The 26,484-nt window shown below is 35.4% G+C and overlaps 1 protein-coding gene across 4 annotated transcripts in view; it reads right to left on the bottom strand.

The window, feature by feature from the left end:
* dtn (transmembrane protein 132C dtn) overlaps positions 1-26,484 on the bottom strand; it is a 597,671-nt gene that overhangs the window by 61,651 nt on the left and 509,536 nt on the right. For all 4 annotated transcript variants that reach the window (XM_067782100.1, XM_067782098.1, XM_067782099.1 and 1 more), the window contains exon 16: positions 14,300-14,559. In XM_067782100.1, the coding sequence (XP_067638201.1) occupies positions 14,300-14,559 (260 nt within the window). The remainder of the gene's footprint in view (positions 1-14,299; positions 14,560-26,484) is intronic.

Raw genomic sequence — 26,484 nt, 5'->3', positions numbered from 1 at the left:
ACAAAAAACTGTTAGTGTCGTTTTCTAAAACCCAGGTACATTACAAACAAGAGCATATTTTTAAGGCAGGTAGTGTTTTCTTTGTAGAACTAGGGAACCTTTTTGTCTAGGTAGGCTTGAATTTTTACTTGATGTAAGTATAAATAATAGTACATGCGCCTTGTTCCTTCATAATATCTGCAGTTCAGTTTATAATTGCAGTTTATAACCCGTCATTTACTTAAAAATATAATATGAATAAAAGGGCGCGAGAGTTTGAGTGTGCAAATGATCCAGATATGTTCTGTTTCATCTGCGGTCAATTTATCGTTAAAAGGATGCAACGTTTGTTTTCAAATCCTTTGAAAATTACATACTATAAGTATTTTGGAATTGAGCCTAAAAACTTTGAAAAACCATGGACACCGAATACTGTGTGCACCACATGTCGAGTCGAATTGATTTTTTCGGAAACCGGAACAAAAAGGTGCGTTGTAAAAATTAGAAATTTGCTCCCTTTTAAAGCATAGCTGACTAATTTCTGAAACTATCTATTTAGGCGATATATGAAATTTATTACACCAATGAAATGGAGGTAACCAACTTGCCATTCAACGGACTGCTATATTTGTACTACAAAAGTACTTGGGGTTGGAAAGTCAAGAAAAGTAACATATGCGAGGGTATCTACAGTGTCATTAGCAGAACTAAATTCAACGGAATCTACATTGCCAGAATCAAATTTAACTTTAGTTCCGACTCCAGTTTCATTGTCAGCGGCAGTATCTGATTACGCGGCATCATGTTGTACTGGATTTCAAACGGAAAACGAAAGAAACTCTTTGTCACAAGCACGACTCAATGATTGGATAAGGGATTTGGAATTGTCAAAGGAAAAGGCCGAACTACATGCCTCTCGTATGCAACAATTTGTTTCATCCGATGTTAAGGTAACATATTATAGAACTCGTCACGAACAATTTTCCAAGTACTATACGAAGGAGGACAGTGTTTGTTACTGCAAAGACATTGCTGGTCTATTCAAACAGTTTATTGAACCATATGATTCAAAAGAGTGACAATTGTTGATAGACTGCAATAAATTAAGTTTAAAGGCCGTATTATTGCATATTGGCAACCAAAAGCCATCTATCCCGATCGCGCATGCAGTAAATACGAAGGAAACGTATGAGATAACGCAATAATGAAATTGCTCAAATTAATCAAATACGAAGAACATTATTGTAAAATATGTGCTGATCTTAAAGTCGTTCGAATGCTATTTGGTCTACAAAGTGTATACAAAAAATACTGTTGCTTTCTATGCAAATGGGATAGCCGAGCTCGTCAAGACCACTACATCATAAAGGATTGGCCAGTACGAATCGAGTTTTAAGTTGGGGTGGATAACATAAAATACTCCCCACTAATAAAGAAGGAAAAACGAATTCTACCTCCGCTCTTCATCAAGCTCGGCCTTATCAAAAACTTTGTCAAGGCTTTGGACAAAGAAGGCGAAGCTTTTCATCATTTGAAGACAATCCCTCCAGAGATTTCAGAAGCAAAAATAAAGGAAGGGATTTTTGTGGGACCGCAAATAAGGGAGATGATGACCAATAACCATTTCAAAGAACTATTGTCACCAGTGGAGGTAGCAGCGTGGGATTCTTTTGAAAAGGTCGTTACTTCTTTTTTAGGCAAACACAAAAGTCCTAACTGCGAGATAATAGTGAACGACTTAATCAAAAACTATGCGGAAATGGGTAAATAAAAAACATATTAAAGACCGTTTTCTCTGTTAACTTTAAAACCGATCTGCAAGGTAAACAAAAAATTTGTATGAAAATTTTTAAATTTACATGAGAATATATAGCCCTAAATCTGAATTCATCGTCCAGTTCCGAAAAAACAAGAACGAGAAAAATGTAAACAAAAAATTTATTCTGAATTGAAAGATAAATCCAGCCTAAGCAAATTATATACTAATGTGTCACTTATGCATTTATCTAATATACTTTTTTATTTTCTTTCAGGAGTAAATATGTCTTAAAAAATTCATTTTCTATACTCCCATTTAAATTTTTTCCCCCAAAATCTTGGCGACGAAAGTGACGAGCATGGCGAAAGGTTTCACCACCAAATAAAAATGATTGAAAGTCGGTATCAAGGATTCTGGGATGTCGCTATGATGGGTGACTACTGTTGGTTTCTCATAAGAGAAACCGATCCTAATCTAAATAAGCGTCAAAACAAGACAACTTTTTCAATTATAAAATAAGATCATAGAGTTAAGACAGAATCATATGTACATATGCTATTATTTGCAGGGTACTTAAGTTTTACTATATGGATATATTTATTTGAATGCTTATAACTTTTGTATTAGTTTATCGATTTTGTTGAATGAAAGGTGAATGAAATGGGTGAAACGGCTGACATGTGTTGTGCTAATGGCAAAGTGAAATTGCCGGCATTTGAAACTCCACCTGATCCATTGCACTCATAGATTTTGGAGGCCAATGTCGAAGCATTTTATGAATCATATACAAGAATACAATTCATCATTTCAAATGACTTCTTTTGGTGCTACAAAAATTATAAGAGACAATTTTGTGCTGACATTTAAAGTGATTACTACATGAGAATATATAGCCCTAAATCTGAATTCATCGTCCAGTTCCAAACAAACAACAACGAGAAAAATGTAAACAAAAAAATTTGTTCTGAATTGAAAGATAAATCCAGACTAAGAAGATTATATAATAATGTGCCTCTTATGTATTTATCTAATATACTTTTTTATTTTCTTTCAGGAGTAAATATGTCTTTAAAAATTCATTTTCTACACTCCCATTTAAATTTTTTTTCCGCGAAATACTGGCGACGAAAGTGGCGAGCATGGTGAAAGGTTTCACCGGCAAATGAAATTAATTGAAAGTTGGTATCAAGGATTCTGGGATGTCGCTATGATGGGTGACTACTGTTGGTTTTTCATAAGAGAAACAGATCCTAATCTAAATAAGCGTCAAAAGAATACACATAACTTTTTAATTATAAAATAAGATCATAGAGTTTAGACAGAATCAAATGTACATATGCTATTATTTGTAGGGTACTTCAGTTTTACTATATCGATATATTTATTTGAATGCTTATAACTTTTGTATTACTTCATCGATTTTGTTGAATGAAAGCTTATTTTATTGTAATAAAACAGAGCTTAGAGAGAAAAAAATCTGCAAAAAAATAAAAAGTTGTCGAAAAAATGCGTAATAATTGTTCGTTATCTTTGAATCTGCAGGGCTTAGCAAAAAGTGTTGTACGCACAGTTTATAGCAGATTTTATTACCTTTTAAAATCGGTTTGGAATTGCTCAATTCGTTCTCGAGATATATATGATTAAGTGGACCCAATTTTTTTTTTTTTGAAACCCCGTTTTTCGTAAATATCTCAAAAACGTTACCATAGAATTAAAAATAACCTTGATTTTCGAAATCAGGGGGTGATTTTACATAGGAACTTCATAATGGCGTCTCTGGTGCATTTTGGCTGTGAACCAGTGTTATTGAGACGTTTGGGAAAAATTTAAACAAAGCGACAGCTGTTTCGATTATACCTTGTAAATCTATTCAAAGCTTTTTCTCCCAGGAGTGGTATTTGAACCTGCACTCCTACGATGGTTCATCTGTTACAAACGAATTCAACTACGGCATGCCTTAGTTGTTGTAAACTTATCTCAATTACCTTCCTTTGCATATATTATTCTTTGCACAGTACATACCTTTTATATTATCATGTGTCAAAGTTATGCTTTTTGTTTTTGGCGGTTTCAAAGAAACTGTGAAAGCGGTCATAGCCAAAGCAAATGTCGAAGTCTTCTCCTTATGCTTAACATGTAGCGAAAGTTGAAAATTTCCAACTTTTGTATGTCAGATGGCGCTAGGGCCGCTCGATCCACGAGGCGGAAAATTCTTTTCTTTCAAATCTTTTGGTTTTGCAGTACTTTTAAGTGCACATATACTCGTATATTTTTCTTACTACAGAATACTACTGACTGACCACATTAAAATCGTTTTTGGCATATAAACACTTCATTTGAGAATGGTTCCGATGGAAAACAAAATATTTGTATGTACCTGTCGTTTTTGCACACAAAAAATACCACAGAAATCCCTAACATACTTATTAGTTCCATTGAAATACATGTACATTTATATGAGGTAACACACGCTTTGTTAATTCTTCAACCAATATTCGCCGCCTTAGGCTAGTTATTGACCCAAAAGCCAATCATAAGCTGTATCAACGTTAAAGTAAAATGCAATAAGTTAATAAACAGGAAACTGTTCTCCTTTTTATTATTACGAGCCGCACCCATGCCCATCTTGCGCAACAAATATAAAAGTCTCATATCAAATATCAACAGAAATCAGCTGTTCTATCAATCAATATATATAAACTTACATGCAAACATCTATGAACTTCGCCGCCATCTGGCGAAGGTTATCAACTGCCGCTAAGGCAGTGTTATACTAGGTTCAAACACACACCAAATTGGCAATTTATACTATTTGGGCAATTTATTACGCAATTTGTCATATAATAAATTGTAATAATAAATTGCCAATTTAAAAAAAATTGCGTAATAAATTGCTTCAAACTGCAAATGCAACATTTTAAAGTGTGTTTATTGAGTATATTAAAAGTCAGTTTCGCATGGCTGAACTATATGGTTGGCTCATCTCATCAGCTGATTTTATGTCTTTCATTTAACTGGAGTAGGGATTGTCAAAAGAAGATGGCAAAATCAAAATGAAGCCAAAACATTGAACACATTTTCTTACAACACACATACATTTCAAAGTTTTATGTTTTCATTTCATTCCATGCACCTAATACCAACACGCACATTTTGACAGTCTCAACAAAGATATGTTCTTACTATAGAGATGAGCCAACCAGCTATCAAATTACTATTGTGTAAGCTAAATAGAGTTGTATGAACACCACTCAAGTTAAATCGAAATAGCCTCAATTTGTTTTTCTGTTTGAACATAGTATTAGTTCTAATAAAATATTCACAATAGTGCCACAGTACAAATACATTCCCTTGTGTGCTCACAATCGTTTATTTTTAATAAATTATTTTAATAAAATATAGCTAAACTAAAGCACTGCGACTAATAATGCCCAAAGCTCGCTAATAGCACGAATCCTCATCTTTACAACCAAAAATTTATTTCTAGATTTGCATTTCAAATAACAGCGAAAAAGGAAAAAAAAAAAATAAATGTAAGGCGCGATAACCTCCGAAGAGATCTAAGGCCGAGCTTCTCTTCCAATTTGCGTCGTGCTCCTCTTGATTTTCCCTACAAATTGGCCGGACGGGACCTACATGTTTTATGCCGACTCCGAACGGCATCTGCAAAGCAGATGAGTTTTCACTGAGAGCTTTTCATGGCAGAAATACACCCGGAGTGCTTGCCAAACACTGCCGAGGGGCGACCCCGCTTAGAAAAATTTTCTTCTAATTGAAAAATCTTATTTCTAAAATTTTGATGTTGCTTTGCCCGGGAGTTGAACCCAGGGCATACGGTGTGATAGGCGGAGCACGCTACCCATCACACCACGGTTGTTGCAAACTACACTGTATTGGCCAAAAACCCAATAATAGCCGCGTCAGCATTAAAGTAAAATGCAATAAGTTGGTAAACGGGAAATTGTTCTTTTTATTAATATTTGCAAATTACATCATGTTGGCCAAAATAACTGTGGCAATATTAATCAGGTACATATTTCAAAACATAACTCACGTTTTGCAATAGTAATCAAAATTTTGCTATACAAATCGAACAAATGTAAATTTAGTTTTTAAGTCTTAACTAAGCTTCGAATAAAGCGGGCATAGCCCTAGCATCAAACGTACATCGTTTCATTTTGTGTTCCTCCAACCAAGAGAACCGTAACTTGTGTGTACATTTACACACTTCTTTACTAATAAACAAAATCTATGAACAATACAGTGACAATCGATCCCGATATCTCTTGCTTTAGACTCTAGCACAACTTTGCTTACTAAATGTATCTGAAATAAATGAGTATTAACAAGGCAACCCCAAACAAACTAAAATATACGCACATATGCAGCCTACATACATAAATACACATATGTAAGTACACATTTACATGCTCATATGTACAAGTAATGAGCGTGTGATAAGTTGGTATATTTCTGCAAATGGAATAGCTTAGAGAGCTATTCGAATAAAAGAAGTTCGAATAACAAGGATGGGAATTCGAATAATTGTATAATTGAATGAACGAATAGAAGACTCGAATTTCGAATACCTGCAGACTAAAAGAGTTTACTAGTCGAATAACCTCCCTCTACTAAATACGTAATACGACTACCGACGAAGATTTAATGATGAGCTTTACGCAGACACCAACATAGTTCAGCGAATTAAAACGCAGCGGCTACGCTGGCTAGGACATTTTATGATGATAATGAAAGATGACGCTGCGGCTAATAAAGTATTGTAACGATTTTAGTGCAAATCCTCTTATTTACAACCTTCTGCTAAGTTCGAATCACTAAACTGTTGAATAAATAACTCCACTATTCAATAATGCAAAATGGCCTTTATTAAATTTCTTCACAATAACACTACTATTGCTCGCCAGATAGCGTCTTAAATCAAACTGATTGCCGTGCCTCAACTGTTGCGGCCTTTTATATTGTGTGATTTCTCGTTTGCATACTTCTAGGTTCTTCCAGAATTTACTTAGTTACTGCTATATAACTATAACTACAGATGCACGTGCATAGCTCTCATATGCGCGTGTATTTGTGAGCGACACTTCCACAATTATAATTGCATACTTTTGGGAGCATCTCAGATAAGATATCTGCATGTGTTTGGGCGTTGCTTCTCCGCTGCGTGTACGTACATATGTGTAGACATAATGATTGAATTATTGATGTGCATACAAGTCACTGCTTAGCATCGGCTTAGAGATGATAGTATCCCTTAGTGCTGCTACTATTCGTTACAGAATTTTTGTCCAGTTTTGTGTCCAAAAAAAATTGATTATATAACAAAAATCAAAATTGGACTTTCAAATTATGGTTGTCTATCTATATTGTTACGAAGTTAGGGCATTTCCTCTTATTTGCAACCTTCTACTAACGTGCGAATCCCTAAACTCTTGAATAAATAACTCCACTATTCAATAATGCAAAATGGTCTTTATTAAAGTACTTCACAATAACACTTATACTTCGCAACGGATAGCTTGCTTAAATCAAACTGATTGTCGTGCCTCTACTGTTGCTGCTTTTTATACTGTTCGGTTTCTTCGCTGACATATTTCTCAGCTATAACTACAGATGCACTATTTTATATCTTCTCTCATAGCCCATGCGCGTGTATATGTGAGCGTTGCTTCTCCACTGCGTGTACGTACATATGTGTAGACATAATGATTGATTCGTTTATGTAGATACAAGTGTCTGTCTGCTTTACTGTTGTTGTGGCTTCATTTACTTTACATCATACTAGTGATGTGAGTATCACTTAGTGTCACTAATATTCGTCACACTGCCCTCCACCTAAGTCTGATCGTCCCATCAGACAAATCTCTCGATCTAAACGCTGCAGCCTTTCCAAATGAACCACTTTCATTTTGGTTCGTGGTTTGCCAATGGTTTGTATGCGGTACACTACATCGTTGATCCTTTTTACAACTTTGTATGGGCCTTCCCAATTACGCTGCAATTTTGGGGACAAACCTTTTTTTCGTTGTGGGTTGTATAATAGCACCAAATCTTCTTCCAGAGAACTTTCTGAATAAAGTGCTTTATCGTATCTGGGTTTCATCTTGTGACTCATAATCTGGTTCGATGTCTTACAAGATCGTGTATTTCTCCCATTTCTTCCTCCAAGACACCAGTGGATTTCTTGACATTTCTCTCCGCATCGGCATCTATCTTCAAATCAGCTGGCAGTCGAAGGTCATTGCCAAAAATTACTTTTGCAGGAGTTTGGCCCGTTGTGTGATATGTGTGTATCCCACTCCTTATGGTACTTGTCTACTAGTTTCCTTAAATGCTCCTCCAAGGTTCTATTTAAAAGTCCCACCTTACCATCGGAATGAGGATGCGATGCAGTCGTCCGTGTTTTTCGAATGCCCAATGATTTACACATTTCCTGGAACACAGCTGATTCGAAATTCCTGCCTTCATCAGAATGTAACTCTATTGGTACACCATACCTTGCAACCCAATTGTTTGTAAACACTTCTGCTACTGTTTCCACTTCTTGGTTTGGGATTGGGTATACCTCTGGCCATTTACTGAAATAATCCATAACCACCAGTACGCATTTGTTTCCGCGGTTGCTAGTAGGAAATGGACCTGCGACATCCATGGCGATCCTTTCAAATGGTGCACCTGAAATATACTGCTTCATCTGGCCATTACTTCGTGTTTTGGGCCCTTTCGCTCTGTTGCAAACCTCGCAGTTGGCAATCCACTCGGTGACCGACTGATGGCAACCAACCCAATAGAATCTGTGCTTAATTTTCTCGAGCGTCTTCGTGATTCCAAGATGACCTCCACTTGGACCATTATGCAGCTCGCTGAGCACGTCAGGAATCCTCTTTCTGGGAACAACTATCAGTTTCTTCTTGCATTGACCATCCTCACTCTCCCATACTCGATGCAAGCAACCGGATATTAATTCTAAACTGTTTCACTGTGCCCAATATGACTTCGCAATGGGACTTTCTGCTGACATCTCCTCTGTGTTTGGTCTTTCGTTTCGTTCGAGCCCTTGCATAACATGTGACAGATCTGTATCCTCTAGCTGACACTTTCTTTGTTGTTCATTCTCCCATTCATCCGTACACGTTATAGTCATTAGCCTCTGCCTTTGAACAGTGCTTGCATTCCAAACTACATGGTCCTCGTGACATTACATCAGCATTTCCATGGGTATTACCTTTTCGATGCTCAATGGAAAAGTCATAGCTTTGTAGTCGCTTGATCCACCGTGCCAATTGTCCTTCCGGATTACGGAACTGCAGAAGCCATTTCAACGCTGCGTGATCTGTCCTGACGCGGAATCGCTAACCGTAGAGGTATTTGTGAAAATGTTTAATGCACTCTGCCAATGCCAACAGCTCTCTCCGTGTAACGCAATAGTTCCTCTCTGGTTTTCCAATCGAACGGCTGTAGTATGCAACTACCTTCTCCTGTGCATCGACCAGTTGTGATAAAACGCCTCCTATAGCATATCCCGGATATGCCAATATTGGGGCAGTGCACAAACTCTCCTTCAATGTTTGGAAAGCCACTTCTGGCTCCTTCTTCCATTCAAAAGCTTTATTTTTCTTGTAAGCTCATGGAGGCTATGGGCTACGCTGGAAAAGTTTGGAACAAATCGGCGGTAATATGTGCACAGCCCAAGGAAACTTCTTAATTCATGCAAGTTCTGTGGTCTTGGCCAATCCTTTACTGCCTTTATCTGTTCATTCGCTGTACAGATACCTTCTGTCGTTACCTTGTAACCCAAATAATTTACTTCTTATTTAAAGAGCGAACACTTTTTGGGACTTAGTTTCAGACCTGCGCCAGCTATTCTCTGGAAAACTTCCTCCAAGTTCTTAAGATGTTCATCAAAGTTCTTGCCCACTACGATGATACCGTCCAGGTACACCCAGCATGTTTTCCAATGTAGTCCTTTCAGTACCTGGTCCATGAGTCCCTGAAAAGTAGCTGGTACATTACATAGTCCAAAAGGCATCACTGTAAATTGCCAGAGACCATCAACGACACTGAAGGCTGTTTTCCCTTTATCTTCCTCCTTCACCTCAACTTTCCAGTAGCCGATTTTCAGTGTGGAAAACCATTTCGTACCAGATAGCGAGTCCAGAGTATCGTCATCCTTTTTCGTGACGTCGTTCAACTTGCGGTAGTCCACACAAAACCTCATTTTCCCATCCTTCTTCTTCACAAGTACCACCGGTGAGCTCCATTGACTAGCTGATTGTTCGATGACGCCGGTGTCGCTCATTTCTTGTACGATTTGACTCACAACTTCCCGTCTCGCCAGTGGAACACTACGAGGAGGTTGACGTATCTGCCTCGTGTCTCCAGTGTCAATTTGATGTTTGGCAATATTGGTGCGACCTGGTTTGGAACAATCCTGCTCAAATATGTTTGCGTATTTTAGGAGCAGTTGCTTTGCCTTACTCTGATAATCTTGATCTAGCCCCCCCGCCCATGCCGTGATGTCATTTGAAAGATCAGTCTTGCTAGTTAAAATGTGTTCCTGGAGCTGTTCACAGTTAATAACTTGGCATATTCCCAATATATCTCCTTTTGTCAGTTTGAGTGGTGACTTGAACTCATTGAGCACTCTTACCGTAATCGTCCATACTGTTCTGTCATAGCCAGGGTTTTTTCTACAAGTATGTTCGGTGTTGATTTGTTTGCTGCCTCGGATTTTGGTGGTATTTGCTGACTCTCTTCCACCAGCACTCGTTTACTGCTGTAGCCTCTCTCGTAGCCAAAATTAAGTGGAACATCCATGTTCTTATATCGCATCATCTTGCTTTGCATATCGATCTTGATGCCTTGGTCGTTTAAGAAGTCCACTCCAATTATGATTTCATTAACAATCTCTTCCACTATAAAATTGTGTAGTACAGTGACGTTCCCAATTGCTACTTCACATGCTACTTCTCCAATTACCTGGGTGTCTTCTCACGTGGCTGTACGTAATCTTGCTCTAAGCAATGGTCCTATCTTCTTGTTGACTAAATCTGATCGAATGATGGAATGGGATGCATCCGTATCTACAGTCAGTACACGTTCCTTTCCATCGACATGTCCTCCGACAGTAAGATTGCTTGATCTTCTTCCAATTTGCGAGATAGAGTTTATGGGGCATTCAATTGAGGGAGCCAGCTGTAGCCCCTTGCGGCTGACTCGCTTTAGTTTAACGATTGAGTGGATTTGGAGATTTGCTCAACTCCTTCAGCTCTGCGTTTACGGCCACCCATATTGCTGGAGCTGTTAGGATTGCTACTGCAATAACGTGCAATGTACCCTGGCTTCCCACATTTAAAGCATTTTATGGCACCATCATTTTTCTGCTGCGTTCCTTTTAATGCTTCCAAAATTGTGTCTACCCAGTCTGGCCTTTCCACTTCCACGCGATGAGCTTTGTATGCGGGCTTACTCAAAAGTGACGCTGTTTCCTGAGTCAGTGCATGTGATGCCGTTTCTGCGAATGTGGGTTTTGGGTTTGCATATGTCGCAGAATACATTTAGTGATTTCAACTGTATCTAATCGTGCGCACGTGTTTTATTCACCCCTATTCTGCATTACGACGGAATCGTAACGAGAAGAGGAAGAGCAAATGATTTTTCGAAATCAGCTGTTTGTACGGAATGTGTGAAAATTGGAACAAAATAAATTAAAGACAATTTGTAAAAAACACTGAAAAACGTTTATATTTTATTATCCACGCCATTTTGTACAAAAAAAACAATAGAATATATTGCCACAGTGTTATATTTTTTGAGTGAAGTGCTTTCATAATTGTAAGAGTGTTTTTGTCATTGTTTTGCCCAATTCCCTGCCGTGGCCACCAAGTTTTGTTAAAACGGATTTCTGCACAAATATAGTTGACATTTTCAGAATTTTATGGATGCTAATTTCATTGCACTTGCCTAAAGTACTTTATAAAGATTTATTTATTCTTTCCCCAAGGATTGTTTACGTTTTCGCTTCACTTTCCTCTACTCCGGCAGCTTGCTTTGGCATATAACTGGGCCCAACGAACAGACACAAATTGTAGCTGTCTATTATAATGGAATCAATAGCCGCGACATTATTTGTGGAGTTGGAAAGCAACGTTTACAAAAACAAAGTTAAATGACTTATTTTCTTATTTAGGTTCAAAAAAACTTTCGACTTAATAAGGATGCTTTCACGTGTGAGTTAGATACTTTTGCGGGGCAAATACGTCCAAGGACTTCGACATCAACATGTTGTTTTTGACCTGGAAACATATAAAAAACAATCATCATCAAGCCTTCTACGTTTCTTAACAAGTTTTGCTTACATTTTTGTTAAAATTCTGTTATAATTAATAAAAAAATAAAAATAAAATATTTCTCCGCCAACTAATTTGCAACTTAGAAAAACGGAACTACGATCGAAATGCAGAATACACAAAATCGAACGATTAAGTTGGATCGAAAGAGATTGGAACACAGAATGCCAAAATTGCCAAATCGAAAAAATTCCAATCCAAGTTTTTTTTTTAATTTTTTTTTTTTTTATTTTGTATTTTCGTTTTGTCTTTTGAACATATAGGTACGTGTGGGTGTATTTCGACCGCGCATTTTTTGTTTGCACATGTGCTTTTCTTAAGTTAAATTTCTTGCGTTGAACATGGAGTTTTAGTGAATTTTTTCCTTTCCCTTGAAGAAAATGCCTCGAACCAGACGTCAAAATATCGGTCGACGTACGCGTAGTGCTAACAGAATGTTACTTCAAAGAAGAGCGCAAAGTATTGATGACCTGTCACAACAAAATGAAATACGACGTGAACGATATGCACGAAATAGATCTGCAGAACCACAGCGGCAAAGAAATCCAGCACGACCAAGACAAATACGACGTCGTGTTTTAGAAAATACGTATCGTGCTGCTTTTAATTACGATCCACAAATTGATTACAGTATGCATGGATATATTGGATTAATGAGTGCGATATGTCCACATTGTGAAGCAGCTAAGTTTCTGGGTGAAACGGCTGGCATGTGTTGTGCTAATGGCAAAGTGAAATTGCCGGCATTTGAAACTCCACCTGATCCATTGCACTCATAGATTTTGGAGGATCACCAATGTCGAAGCATTTTATGAATCATATACAAGAATACAATTCATAATTTCAAATGACTTCTTTTGGTGCTACAAAAATTATAAAAGACAATTTTGTGCCGACATTTAAAGTGATTACTTCATGAGAATATATAGCCCTAAATCTGAATTCATCGTCCAGTTCCAAACAAACAAGAACGAGAAAAATGTAAACAAAAAAATTTGTTCTGAATTGAAAGATAAATCCAGACTAAGAAGATTATATAATAATGTGCCTCTTATGTATTTATCTAATATACTATTTTATTTTCTTTCAGGAGTAAATATGTCTTTAAAAATTAATTTTCTACACTCCCATTTAAATTTTTTTCCGCGAAATATTGGCGAAGAAAGTGGCGAGCATGGTGAAAGGTTTCACCGGCAAATGAAAATGATTGAAAGTTGGTATCAAGGATTATGGGATGTCGCTATGATGGGTGACTACTGTTGGTTTCTCATAAGAGAAACAGATCCTAATCTAAATAAGCATCAAAAGAAGACACATAACTTTTTAATTATAAAATAAGATCATAGAGTTTAGACAGAATCAAATGTACATATGCTATTATTTGTAGGGTACTTAAGTTTTACTATATGGATATATTTATTTGAATGCTTATAACTTTTGTATTACTTCATCGATTTTGTTGAGTGAAAGCTTATTTTTTTTTGTAATAAAACAGAGCGTAGAGAGAAAAAAAATCTGCAAAAAGATGAAAAGTTTTCGAGATCCTTCCTCGCAAAGTACAATTTTTTTTATATTTTTACAAAAAAAAATTTAAAAAATCCGTAATGATTGTTCGTTATCTTTGAATCTGTAGGGCTTAGCAAAAAGTGTTGTATGCATAGTTCATAGCACATTTTATTACTTTTTAAAAATTTCAAACCGTTTTGGAATTGCTCAATTCTTTCTTGAGATATATATGATTAAGTGGACCTAATTTTCTTTTTTTTTAGAAAAAACCGCTATTCGTAAATATCTCAAAAACGTTACCATAGAATTAAAAATAACCTTGATTTTCGGAATCAGGGGGTGATTTTACATAGGAATTTCATAATGGCGTCTCTGGTGCATTTTGGCTGTAAACCAGTGTAATTAAACCACGCATAGGTCTTTATTTAACAGATTTCTTGTTTTTTATTTTAGTTGCTTTAAAAAAACACATGAAATCACAAATAATGAGTTAAATTTTGTTGAAACTATTTACATTCATTTATAACAATTTATGCCAAATTTGCCCGAAAATGTTTTTGCATTTCCAGATTTTATCCTCTATTTAGATAAAGTACGTCTTATACTGAACAAAAAATAAAATAAATTTTCAGACTGACTCTGATTACAGCTATCAAAATATTTAAGATTATTTCCTAGTTTTACTTACCTTTAAACTGTCAAAATATTGCATAATTTGTTCGTAATCCATTTCAAAATCATCAAGAACTAAGTCGTCATGACTATCTTCGTGATCATATGTTATATTGGAAAACATTGGATTTCCAACCACTGTAGCTCTCTTGACTTGCTTCTTTAGACCTGCTCTTGGTTCTACACTTGATTGTAATAACGTTTTGCTGTTTCTTGGATTATCTGATATTGGGGCTGGTTCTTGACTTTCCGGTAAACCGCAATTCAATGATTTGTCTATAAAATAAAAAGAAAATAGTAAACTACGTACTTTAGTTGCATAGAGAACGACACATCGAGCGACACTAGCGCCATCTGACTTACAAAAGTTGTTAATTTTCCTCTTTTGCTACATGTAAAGCATAAGAAGAATTTGACATTTGATTTGGCTATGAAAGCTTTCAGACTTTCCATATTTGTTTATATTAAATTCCAAAGCCATTTTTTATCCACAATTCCTTCTTATTTTTTAAATAAGGCTAGTTGGCCTTTTTTGCTTGGTTTTCAAATAAAATATTTTTTGGTATTGACAACGTCAAGTTCAAGATATCATGTATGTAAGTGTGAGACATCACAAAAGGCTTCTCAACTTTTATCAGCAATTTCAGCTACAGAATTTCAAAACTAATTCCACTTAATGAAATCCGTTTATTCCATTGTTCCTACTTTGAGTCGAAGTTAAAAAATCAAGACCTACAAATTTGGCAGATGATGCTTTGAATGAATTCAAGAAAAAGCGGCATAACCCTGACCAGTGCTTTCATTTTGTCTTTGCGAAGGTTGTTGTTGGTAGGTGTTCCAAGTACGACATTGGAATCAAAAAGCCGCGTTTATGCAAACTGCTCCGACATTGGACCTGAACAAAAGATTCTCAAAAGTTTAGCTTCTTTGAATATCCATAAACGGAGTGATTTGAATGAAGACGAAATCCTGAAAGAATTTTCCTCGAAAATTTAAAAACGATAGCATACATTTTGCAAACATGAAATAAAATAACCGATATAATTTTCTTTCCAATCACACAACTTTTTTTAATTCTCGAGTTGAATTTTACTTGTCAAGTTCCAAAGATAAATGCGTATGGAAAAATTACTGTGAAAAATATGACTTTTTCTGGAGATTCATAGAATACTCTAGGAGCAGAAATGACAAGCACGTAGTCTTTGAATTAAATTTTTGTAATGAAACTATATGAAACTTTGTTTGCGTTTTCCCCAACAAATTAAAATTTTGAATTATATCTGTTTACAGTAAAACGGGCGACATATCGAAACTAAATTGAAGTTGTGACAAAACGCCTCCTATAGCATATACACTCGCATCTGTATCTATCTATTAATACGCTAACAAATTTTCCATACAAACAATTGCCAGGCTGTTTCGTAAAATCATATAAACGTTAACACCTTATTAGTCACTTATATTTTTTATATTTTATTATTCAAAATAATAAAAAATAACACAATTGTTTCGGCACTATCGTTGTGCCTTCCTCAGTCGATAGCGTTCAACTAGCCGCTGTCTGTCATAAAACAATACAACAAATAATAACACAATAATACAATAACAAAACCAATAAGAGAATTTGCAATAATAATAATTGTGATAACAAAATAATTTTTAAGTTTGTTGGAAAGCGGTAAAAAGGCTAGAGTACAGTGGACCAATATCCCTATTAACAGCAACATTTTTATTTACATAATTATGCAAGGATTCTAAAATATTTAGTTTATTAATGTTTGTTTCCGATTTAATTAATTTGAAATTGTCTTCACTTATGGCATGTTTCTTCTCAAGCGCATGTTCGGCTATTCCACTTTTTGGTTCGATGTTCTTAATATATTTCAGATGCTCGTTCATCCTTGTTCGTATTGTGCGCGTTGACTGACCCATGTATTTTGCCCCACATATCTTTCCGTCGTCATCAAAGTTAGAGCACGTCCCTGAATAAACCCCCGGTTTATCCAAACTGTGGCACTTGTCTTTCGTAGATTTTAGCAAAGATTTAATTTTATTCTTACTTTTTGGGACAACTTTTCTGTCTGATTTCTTGAAAAGTTTTTTAATATATTTAAAATATTGTTCATCGTACGTAATGCTACAAAAACGATATTCATCTTTTTTGTCCACTGTCTCGAAAAATGAGCTGCAATCTCTTTTTGCTTTTTTATTTTGGTGTTTGCTTATTAATTGTTGGATGCTGTTGCGGCAATATCCATTAATTTCAGCGATGTTCATTATTTTCTCTTTTTCTCTTTCAAATGCGATGCAACTGAGCGGAACGTTTACAAGACGATGAGCCATAGAGTTAAACGCCGCTAGTTTGTGGGAGTAATGATGGTTGGATTCTATAGGGATGAACCGATCAGTTTTTGTTGGTTTTCGATAAATATCGAATTCAATAACTCCATCATCGTTATGTGCCAATTTAAGGTCCAGAAAAGGCAATTCCATATTTTCTTCACATTCATAAGTGAATTGGATAGCACCATCAATTGAATTAAATAAATTAAGCGTGTCTTTTACTTTATCTTTTTCAATAATGACCACGCAATCATCCACATATCGGCAATAAAATCGTGGGAACAAAGAACTTTTAATTAAATGGTATTCAATCGTATTCATATACAAATTGCATAAAAAAGGACTAATATTTAAACCCATCGGCAGTCCCTCGGTTTGCTCAAAAAAATTCACCTCTGAACTGGAAATATGATTGGTTGACGAACAATAAAGTTAAATCAAATAATGCGTTAGTGATCGTCGGATTTAAATTCTGTTTTTCGAGCCATAATCGTAGCGCGTCCAAGGCTCCTTTTTTGGCACGCTGGAAAAATACGAGCTGATGTCGAATGAAGCAAAACATTCGTTCGGATTCAGCCGAACATCCTTGATTCTTGAAATCAATTCTAATGAATTTTTAACAGAAAAGGTGTCAAGGCTCTTGAGCTCGTTAAAATATTTGCTCAACCATCTGGCAATATTAGATTTCGGGGTAGTGTACCCAGCGATGATCGGTCTAAACTTGTTGCCCGGCTTATGCGCTTTATATAGACCATAAAGGCATGGGACCCGTACATACGACTTATGCATCTTAATGTCCCAACGGCGACCAAACAAATCAGCATACATTTTTCTTCGTATAACAACCTCTTTTTTCATTTTTGGGAGAGGATTTTCACTTTTACATAATTACCTTCCTCGATAAGTGCGTTCATACTATTGTTGTAATCATCCTCATTCAAGACAACAACACAGTTTCCTTTGTCATACTTTGTTATATAAACATTTTTTCGGTTAAGCGACTTTACGGCGCTATGTAAATCATAGGAATTTCTGTGTTTATGAAAGCTTGGTTTTGATTTTAACACTTGTTTTAAACTAAACCGCAAATTCTCCGCCTCGTCGGGTTCTACTCTTCCGAGAGCTAACTCGGAGTCGACGATTAATTCTTGCAAAGGTGGACTTTTATTAGGTAACGCGAAATTCAAACCTTTGTTTAAAAGTGTAATTTCATTGTTGTCAAGGACCACATCTGACTTGTTAATAATAAGGTCAGGTATAAACTTGCTAGCGGGAATATTTTTCGGGCTCGTTACTTTTAATTTATTCAGCTTGCATCTCTTTATTTGCATTTGTTGGCGTGAGAGACGGTATAATTTAGCGTTTAACTTTATTAGAAATTGATCCCAAACAACGGATGAAAACTTGCACGATAATAATTTATGTAGTTTGTACGCGAGTAGCTCGCAAGAGGATAACTGAGCGTGTTTTTCTTTTAACGCTTGACATAACCAATATCTTTTTGCTTTTTTAATAGATGATTTCCCAATTTGGCACTTCGATTTGCATTTGAAAGAAAAATCGATACATTTTGGTATCACTTTTTTGCTTTTGCAATTCGATAAAAACCACACATCCGCTTTAAGACGACAGGTTTTTTCCTTGGCTTTTTGAAATTGCAACAACTCAGATGGTTTGGTGACCGACATAATTATTTTGTTTTGAGTGCTAAGTGACTTTTTCACAAGAGAAATAAATAAAACGCAAACACCTTATTAGTCACTTATATTTTTTATATTTTATTATTCAAAATAATAAAAAATAATACAATTGTTTCGGCACTATCGTTGTACCTTCCTCAGTCGATAGCGTTCAACTAGCCGCTGTCTGTCATAAAACAATACAACAAATAATAACACAATAATACAATAACAAAACCAATAATAATAATTGTGATAACAAAATAATTTTTAAGTTTGTTGGAAAGCGGTTTAGTTTAAAACAAGTGTTAAAATCAAAACCAAGCTTTCATAAACACAAAAATTCCTATGATTTACATAGCGCCGTAAAGTCGCTTAACCGAAAAAATGTTTATATAACAAGGTCTGACAAAGGAAACTGTGTTGTTGTCTTGAATGAGGATGATTACAACAATGGTATGAACGCACTTATCGAGGAAGGTAGAGGTTGTTATACGAAGAAAAATGTATGCTGATTTGTTTGGTCGGCGTTGGGACATTAAGATGCATAAGTCGTATGTACGGGTCCCATGCCTTTATGGTCTATATAAAGCGCATAAGCCGGGCAACAAGTTTAGACCGATCATCGCTGGGTACACTTTCCCGATATCTAATATTGCCAGATGGTTGAGCAAATATTTTAACGAGCTCAAGAGCATTGACACCTTTTTTGTTAAAAATTCATTAGAATTGATTTCAAGAATCAAGGATGTTCGGCTGAATCCGAACGAATGTTTTGCTTCATTCAACATCAGCTCGTATTTTTCCAGCGTGCCAAAAAAGGGAGCCTTGGACGCGCAACGATTATGGCTCGAAAAACAGAATTTAAATCCGACGATCACTAACGCATTATTTGATTTAACTTTATTGTGCGTCAAACAATCATATTTCCAGTTCAGAGGTGAATTTTTTTAGCAAACCGAGGGACTGCCGATGGGTTTAAATATTAGTCCTTTTTTATGCAATTTGTATATGAATACGATTGAATACCATTTAATTAAAAGTTCTTTGTTCCCACGATTTTATTGCCGATATGTGGATGATTGCGTGGTCATTATTGAAAAAGATAAAGTAAAAGACACGCTTAATTTATTTAATTTAAATGATGGTGCTATCCAATTCACTTATGAATGTGAAGAAAATATGGAATTGCCTTTTCTGGACCTTAAATTGGCACATAACGATGATGGAGTTATCGAATTCGATATTTATCGAAAACCAACAACAACTGATCGGTTCATCCCTGTAGAATCCAACCATCATTACTCCCACAAACTAGCGGCGTTTAACTCTATGGCTCATCGTCTTGTAAACGTTCCGCTCAGTTGCATCGCATTTGAAAGAGAAAAAGAGAAAATAATGAACATCGCTGAAATTAATGGATATTGCCGCAACAGTATCCAACAATTAATAAGCAAACACCAAAATAAAAAAGCAAAAAGAGATTGCAGCTCATTTTTCGAGACAGTGGGCAAAAAAGATGAATATCGTTTTTGTAGCATTACGTACGATGAACAATATTTTAAATATATTAAAAAACTTTTCAAGAAATCAGACATAAAAGTTGTCCCAAAAAGTAAGAATAAAATTAAATCTTTGCTAAAATCTACGAAAGACAAGTGTCACAGTTTGGATAAACCGGGGGTTTATTCAGTGACGTGCTCTAACTTTGATGACGACGGAAAGATATGTGGGGCAAAATACATAGGTCAGTCAACGCGAGCAATACGAACAAGGATGAACGAGCATCTGAAATATATTAAGAACATCGAACCAAAAAGTGGAATAGCCGAACATGCGCTTGAGAAGAAACATGCCATAAGTGAAGACAGTTTCAAATTAATTAAATCGGAAACAAACATTAATAAACTAAATATTTTAGAATCCTTGCATAATTATGTAAATAAAAATGTTGCTGTTAATAGGGATATTGGTCCACTGTACTCTAGCCTTTTTACCGCTTTCCAACAAACTTAAAAATTATTTTGTTATCACAGTTATTATTATTGCAAATTCTCTTATTGGTTTTGTTATTGTATTATTGTGTTATTATTTGTTGTATTATTTTATGACAGACAGCGGCTAGTTGAACGCTATCGACTGAGGAAGGCACAACGATACTGCCGAAACAATTGTATTATTTTTTATTATTTTGAATAATAAAATATAAAAAATATAAGTGACTAATAAGGTGTTTGCGTTTTATTTATTTCTCTTGTGAAAAAGTCACCTAGCACTCAAAACAAAATAATTATGTCGGTCACCAAACCATCTGAGTTGTTGCAATTTCAAAAAGCCAAGGAAAAAACCTGTCGTCTTAAAGCGGATGTGTGGTTTTTATCGAATTGCAAAAGCAAAAAAGTGATACCAAAATTTATCGATTTTTCTTTCAAATGCAAATCGAAGTGCCAAATTGGGAAATCATCTATTAAAAAAGCAAAAAGATATTGGTTATGTCAAGCGTTAAAAGAAAAACACGCTCAGTTATCCTCTTACGAGCTACTCGCGTACAAACTACATAAATTATTATCGTGCAAGTTTTCATCCGTTGTTTGGGATCAATTTCTAATAAAGTTAAACGCTAAATTAGACCGTCTCTCACGCCAACAAATGCAAATAAAGTTATGCAAGCTGAATAAATTAAAAGTAACGAGCCCGAAAAATATTCCCGCTAGCAAGTTTATACCTGACCTTATTATTAACAAGTCAGATGTGGTCTTTGACAACAATGAAATTACACTTTTAAACAAAGGTTTGAATTTCGCGTTACCTAATAAAAGTCCACCTTTGCAAGAATTAATCGTCGACTCCGAGTTATCTCTCGGAAGAGTAGAACCCGACGAGGCGGAGAATTTGCGGTTTAGTTTAAAACAAGTGTTAAAATCAAAACCAAGCTTTCATAAACACAAAAATTCCTATGATTTACATAGCGCCGTAAAGTCGCTTAACCGAAAAAATGTTTATATAACAAAGTCTGACAAAGGAAACTGTGTTGTTGTTTTGAATGAGGATGATTACAACAATGGTATGAACGCACTTATCGAGGAAGGTAATTATGTAAAAGTGAAAAATCCTCTCCCAAAAATGAAAAAAGAGGTTGTTATACGAAGAAAAATGTATGCTGATTTGTTTGGTCGCCGTTGGGACATTAAGATGCATAAGTCGTATGTACGGGTCCCATGCCTTTATGTTCTATATAAAGCGCATAAGCCGGGCAACAAGTTTAGACCGATCATCGCTGGGTACACTTCCCCGATATCTAATATTTCCAGATGGTTGAGCAAATATTTTAACGAGCTCAAGAGCTTTGACACCTTTTCTGTTAAAAATTCATTAGAATTGATTTCAAGAATCAAGGATGTTCGGCTGAATCCGAACGAATGTTTTGCTTCATTCGACATCAGCTCGTATTTTTCCAGCGTGCCAAAAAAGGGAGCCTTGGACGCGCTACGATTATGGCTCGAAAAACAGAATTTAAATCCGACGATCACTAACGCATTATTTGATTTAACTTTATTGTGCGTCAACCAATCATATTTCCAGTTCAGAGGTGAATTTTTTGAGCAAACCGAGGGACTGCCGATGGGTTTAAATATTAGTCCTTTTTTATGCAATTTGTATATGAATACGATTGAATACCATTTAATTAAAAGTTCTCTGTTCCCACTATTTTATTGCCGATATGTGGATGATTGCGTGGTCATTATTGAAAAATATAAAGTAAAAGACACGCTTAATTTATTTAATTCAATTGATGGTGCTATCCAATTCACTTATGAATGTGAAGAAAATATGGAATTGCCTTTTCTGGACCTTAAATGGGCACATAACGATGATGGAGTTATCGAATTCGATATTTATCGAAAACCAACAACAACTGATCGGTTCATCCCTATAGAATCCAACCATCATTACTCCCACAAACTAGCGGCGTTTAACTCTATGGCTCATCGTCTTGTAAACGTTCCGCTCAGTTGCATCGCATTTGAAAGAGAAAAAGAGAAAATAATGAACATCGCTGAAATTAATGGATATTGCCGCAACAGTATCCAACAATTAATAAGCAAACACCAAAATAAAAAAGCAAAAAGAGATTGCAGCTCATTTTTCGAGACAGTGGGCAAAAAAGATGAATATCGTTTTTGTAGCATTACGTACGATGAACAATATTTTAAATATATTAAAAAACTTTTCAAGAAATCAGACATAAAAGTTGTCCCAAAAAGTAAGAATAAAATTAAATCTTTGCTAAAATCTACGAAAGACAAGTGTCACAGTTTGGATAAACCGGGGGTTTATTCAGTGACGTGCTCTAACTTTGATGACGACGGAAAGATATGTGGGGCAAAATACATAGGTCAGTCAACGCGAGCAATACGAACAAGGATGAACGAGCATCTGAAATATATTAAGAACATCGAACCAAAAAGTGGAATAGCCGAACATGCGCTTGAGAAGAAACATGCCATAAGTGAAGACAGTTTCAAATTAATTAAATCGGAAACAAACATTAATAAACTAAATATTTTAGAATCCTTGCATAATTATGTAAATAAAAATGTTGCTGTTAATAGGGATATTGGTCCACTGTACTCTAGCCTTTTTACCGCTTTCCAACAAACTTAAAAATTATTTTGTTATCACAGTTATTATTATTGCAAATTCTCTTATTGGTTTTGTTATTGTATTATTGTGTTATTATTTGTTGTATTATTTTATGACAGACAGCGGCTAGTTGAACGCTATCGACTGAGGAAGGCACAACGATACTGCCGAAACAATTGTATTATTTTTTATTATTTTGAATAATAAAATATAAAAAATATAAGTGACTAATAAGGTGTTTGCGTTTTATTTATTTCTCTTGTGAAAAAGTCACTTAGCACTCAAAACAAAATAATTATGTCGGTCACCAAACCATCTGAGTTGTTGCAATTTCAAAAAGCCAAGGAAAAAACCTGTCGTCTTAAAGCGGATGTGTGGTTTTTATCGAATTGCAAAAGCAAAAAAGTGATACCAAAATTTATCGATTTTTCTTTCAAATGCAAATCGAAGTGCCAAATTGGGAAATCATCTATTAAAAAAGCAAAAAGATATTGGTTATGTCAAGCGTTAAAAGAAAAACACGCTCAGTTATCCTCTTGCGAGCTACTCGCGTACAAACTACATAAATTATTATCGTGCAAGTTTTCATCCGTTGTTTGGGATCAATTTCTAATAAAGTTAAACGCTAAATTAGACCGTCTCTCACGCCAACAAATGCAAATAAAGAGATGCAAGCTGAATAAATTAAAAGTAACGAGCCCGAAAAATATTCCCGCTAGCAAGTTTATACCTGACCTTATTATTAACAAGTCAGATGTGGTCCTTGACAACAATGAAATTACACTTTTAAACAAAGGTTTGAATTTCGCGTTACCTAATAAAAGTCCACCTTTGCAAGAATTAATCGTTGACTCCGAGTTAGCTCTCGGAAGAGTAGAACCTGACGAGGCGGAGAATTTGCGGTTTAGTTTAAAACAAGTGTTAAAATCAAAACCAAGCTTTCATAAACACAAAAATTCCTATGATTTACATAGCGCCGTAAAATCTCTTAACCGAAAAAATGTTTATATAACAAAGTTTGACAAAGGAAACTGTGTTGTTGTCTTGAATGAGGATGATTACAACAATGGTATGAACGCACTTATCGAGGAAGGTAATTATGTAAAAGTGAAAAATCCTCTCCCAAAAATGAAAAAAGAGGTTGTTATACGAAGAAAAATGTATGCTGATTTGTTTGGTCGCCGTTGGGACATTAAGATGCATAAGTCGTATGTACGGGTCCCACGCCTTTATGGTCTATATAAAGCGCATAAGCCGGGCAACAAGTTTAGACCGATCATCGCTGGGTACACTTCCCCGATATCTAATATTGCCAGACGGTTGAGCAAATATTTTAACGAGCTCAAGAGCTTTGACACCTTTTCTGTTAAAAATTCATTAGAATTGATTTCAAGAATCAAGGATGTTCGGCTGAATCCGAACGAATGTTTTGCTTCATTCGACATCAGCTCGTATTTTTCCAACGTGCCAAAAAAGGGAGCCTTGGACGCGCTACGATTATGGCTCGAAAAACAGAATTTAAATCCGACGATCACTAACGCATTATTTGATTTAACTTTATTGTGCGTCAACCAATCATATTTCCAGTTCAGAGGTGAATTTTTTGAGCAAACCGAGAGACTGCCGATGGGTTTAAATATTAGTCCTTTTTTATGCAATTTGTATATGAATACGATTGAATACCATTTAATTAAAAGTTCTTTGTTCCCACGATTTTATTGCCGATATGTGGATGATTGCGTGGTCATTATTGAAAAAGATAAAGTAAAAGACACGCTTAATTTATTTAATTCAATTGATGGTGCTATCCAATTCACTTATGAATGTGAAGAAAATATGGAATTGCCTTTTCTGGACCTTAAATTGGCACATAACGATGATGGAGTTATCGAATTCGATATTTATCGAAAACCAACAACAACTGATCGGTTCATCCCTATAGAATCCAACCATCATTACTCCCACAAACTAGCGGCGTTTAACTCTATGGCTCATCGTCTTGTAAACGTTCCGCTCAGTTGCATCGCATTTGAAAGAGAAAAAGAGAAAATAATGAACATCGCTGAAATTAATGGATATTGCCGCAACAGCATCCAACAATTAATAAGCAAACACCAAAATAAAAAAGCAAAAAGAGATTGCAGCTCATTTTTCGAGACAGTGGACAAAAAAGATGAATATCGTTTTTGTAGCATTACGTACGATGAACAATATTTTAAATATATTAAAAAACTTTTCAAGAAATCAGACAGAAAAGTTGTCCCAAAAAGTAAGAATAAAATTAAATCTTTGCTAAAATCTACGAAAGACAAGTGCCACAGTTTGGATAAACCGGGGGTTTATTCAGTGACGTGCTCTAACTTTGATGACGACAGAAAGATATGTGGGGCAAAATACATAGGTCAGTCAACGCGCACAATACGAACAAGGATGAACGAGCATCTGAAATATATTAAGAACATCGAACCAAAAAGTGGAATAGCCGAACATGCGCTTGAGAAGAAACATGCCATAAGTGAAGACAATTTCAAATTAATTAAATCGGAAACAAACATTAATAAACTAAATATTTTAGAATCCTTGCATATTTATGTAAATAAAAATGTTGCTGTTAATAGGGATATTGGTCCACTGTACTCTAGCCCTTTAACCACTTTCCAACAAACTTAAAAATTATTTTGTTATCACAATTATTATTATTGCAAATTCTCTTATTGGTTTTGTTATTGTATTATTGTGTTATTATTTGTTGTATTGTTTTATGACAGACAGCGGCTAGTTGAACGCTATCGACTGAGGAAGGCACAACGATAGTGCCGAAACAATTGTATTATTTTTTATTATTTTGAATAATAAAATATAAAAAATATAAGTGACTAATAAGGTGTTTGCGTTTTATTTATTTCTCTTGTGAAAAAGTCACTTAGCACTCAAAACAAAATAATCATATAAACGTTATATGACTCGATTCGTATGGATCAGCCGCAGTGCATAGGCCTATTTTTGTTAAAAAATATTACTATATTTGTTTATTCATCCCTATTCTGCATTTCGATTACGTTCCCGTTCTACGCTTCGCTTTAATCGAAGTTGGGTATTCTGCATTACGACGGAATCGTAACGAGAAGAGGAAGAGCAAATGATTTTTCGAAATCAGCTTTTCGGAAAGCTGCGTAGTCGTCTTGCGCAAATGTTTCACCTGCATATGTACATATGCGTACGCGCCAGACAGAAAATCCTAAAATATGGTTCCCAAATAATTTCTATCGTAGGTACAAAAAAACCGTAAATTTATTTAATTTTTGACCGGCCCATTTTTTGTGGCAAATTGCACTTACTCGTAAATACGTAGGTCTTTATTTAACAAATTCCTTGTTTTTATTTTAGTTGCTTTCAAAAAAACATGAAATCACAAATAATGAGTTAACTTTTGTTGAAACTCACTAAGTTTATTTATAACAATTAATGGCAAATTTGCCCGAAAATGTTTTTGCATTTCCAGATTTTATCCTCATTTTAGATAAAGCACGTCTTA

Source organism: Eurosta solidaginis, chromosome 4, assembly GCF_040869045.1.
Source record: "Eurosta solidaginis isolate ZX-2024a chromosome 4, ASM4086904v1, whole genome shotgun sequence".
NCBI lineage: Eukaryota > Metazoa > Arthropoda > Insecta > Diptera > Tephritidae > Eurosta > Eurosta solidaginis.
This window is presented reverse-complemented; position numbering and strand designations above follow the sequence as displayed.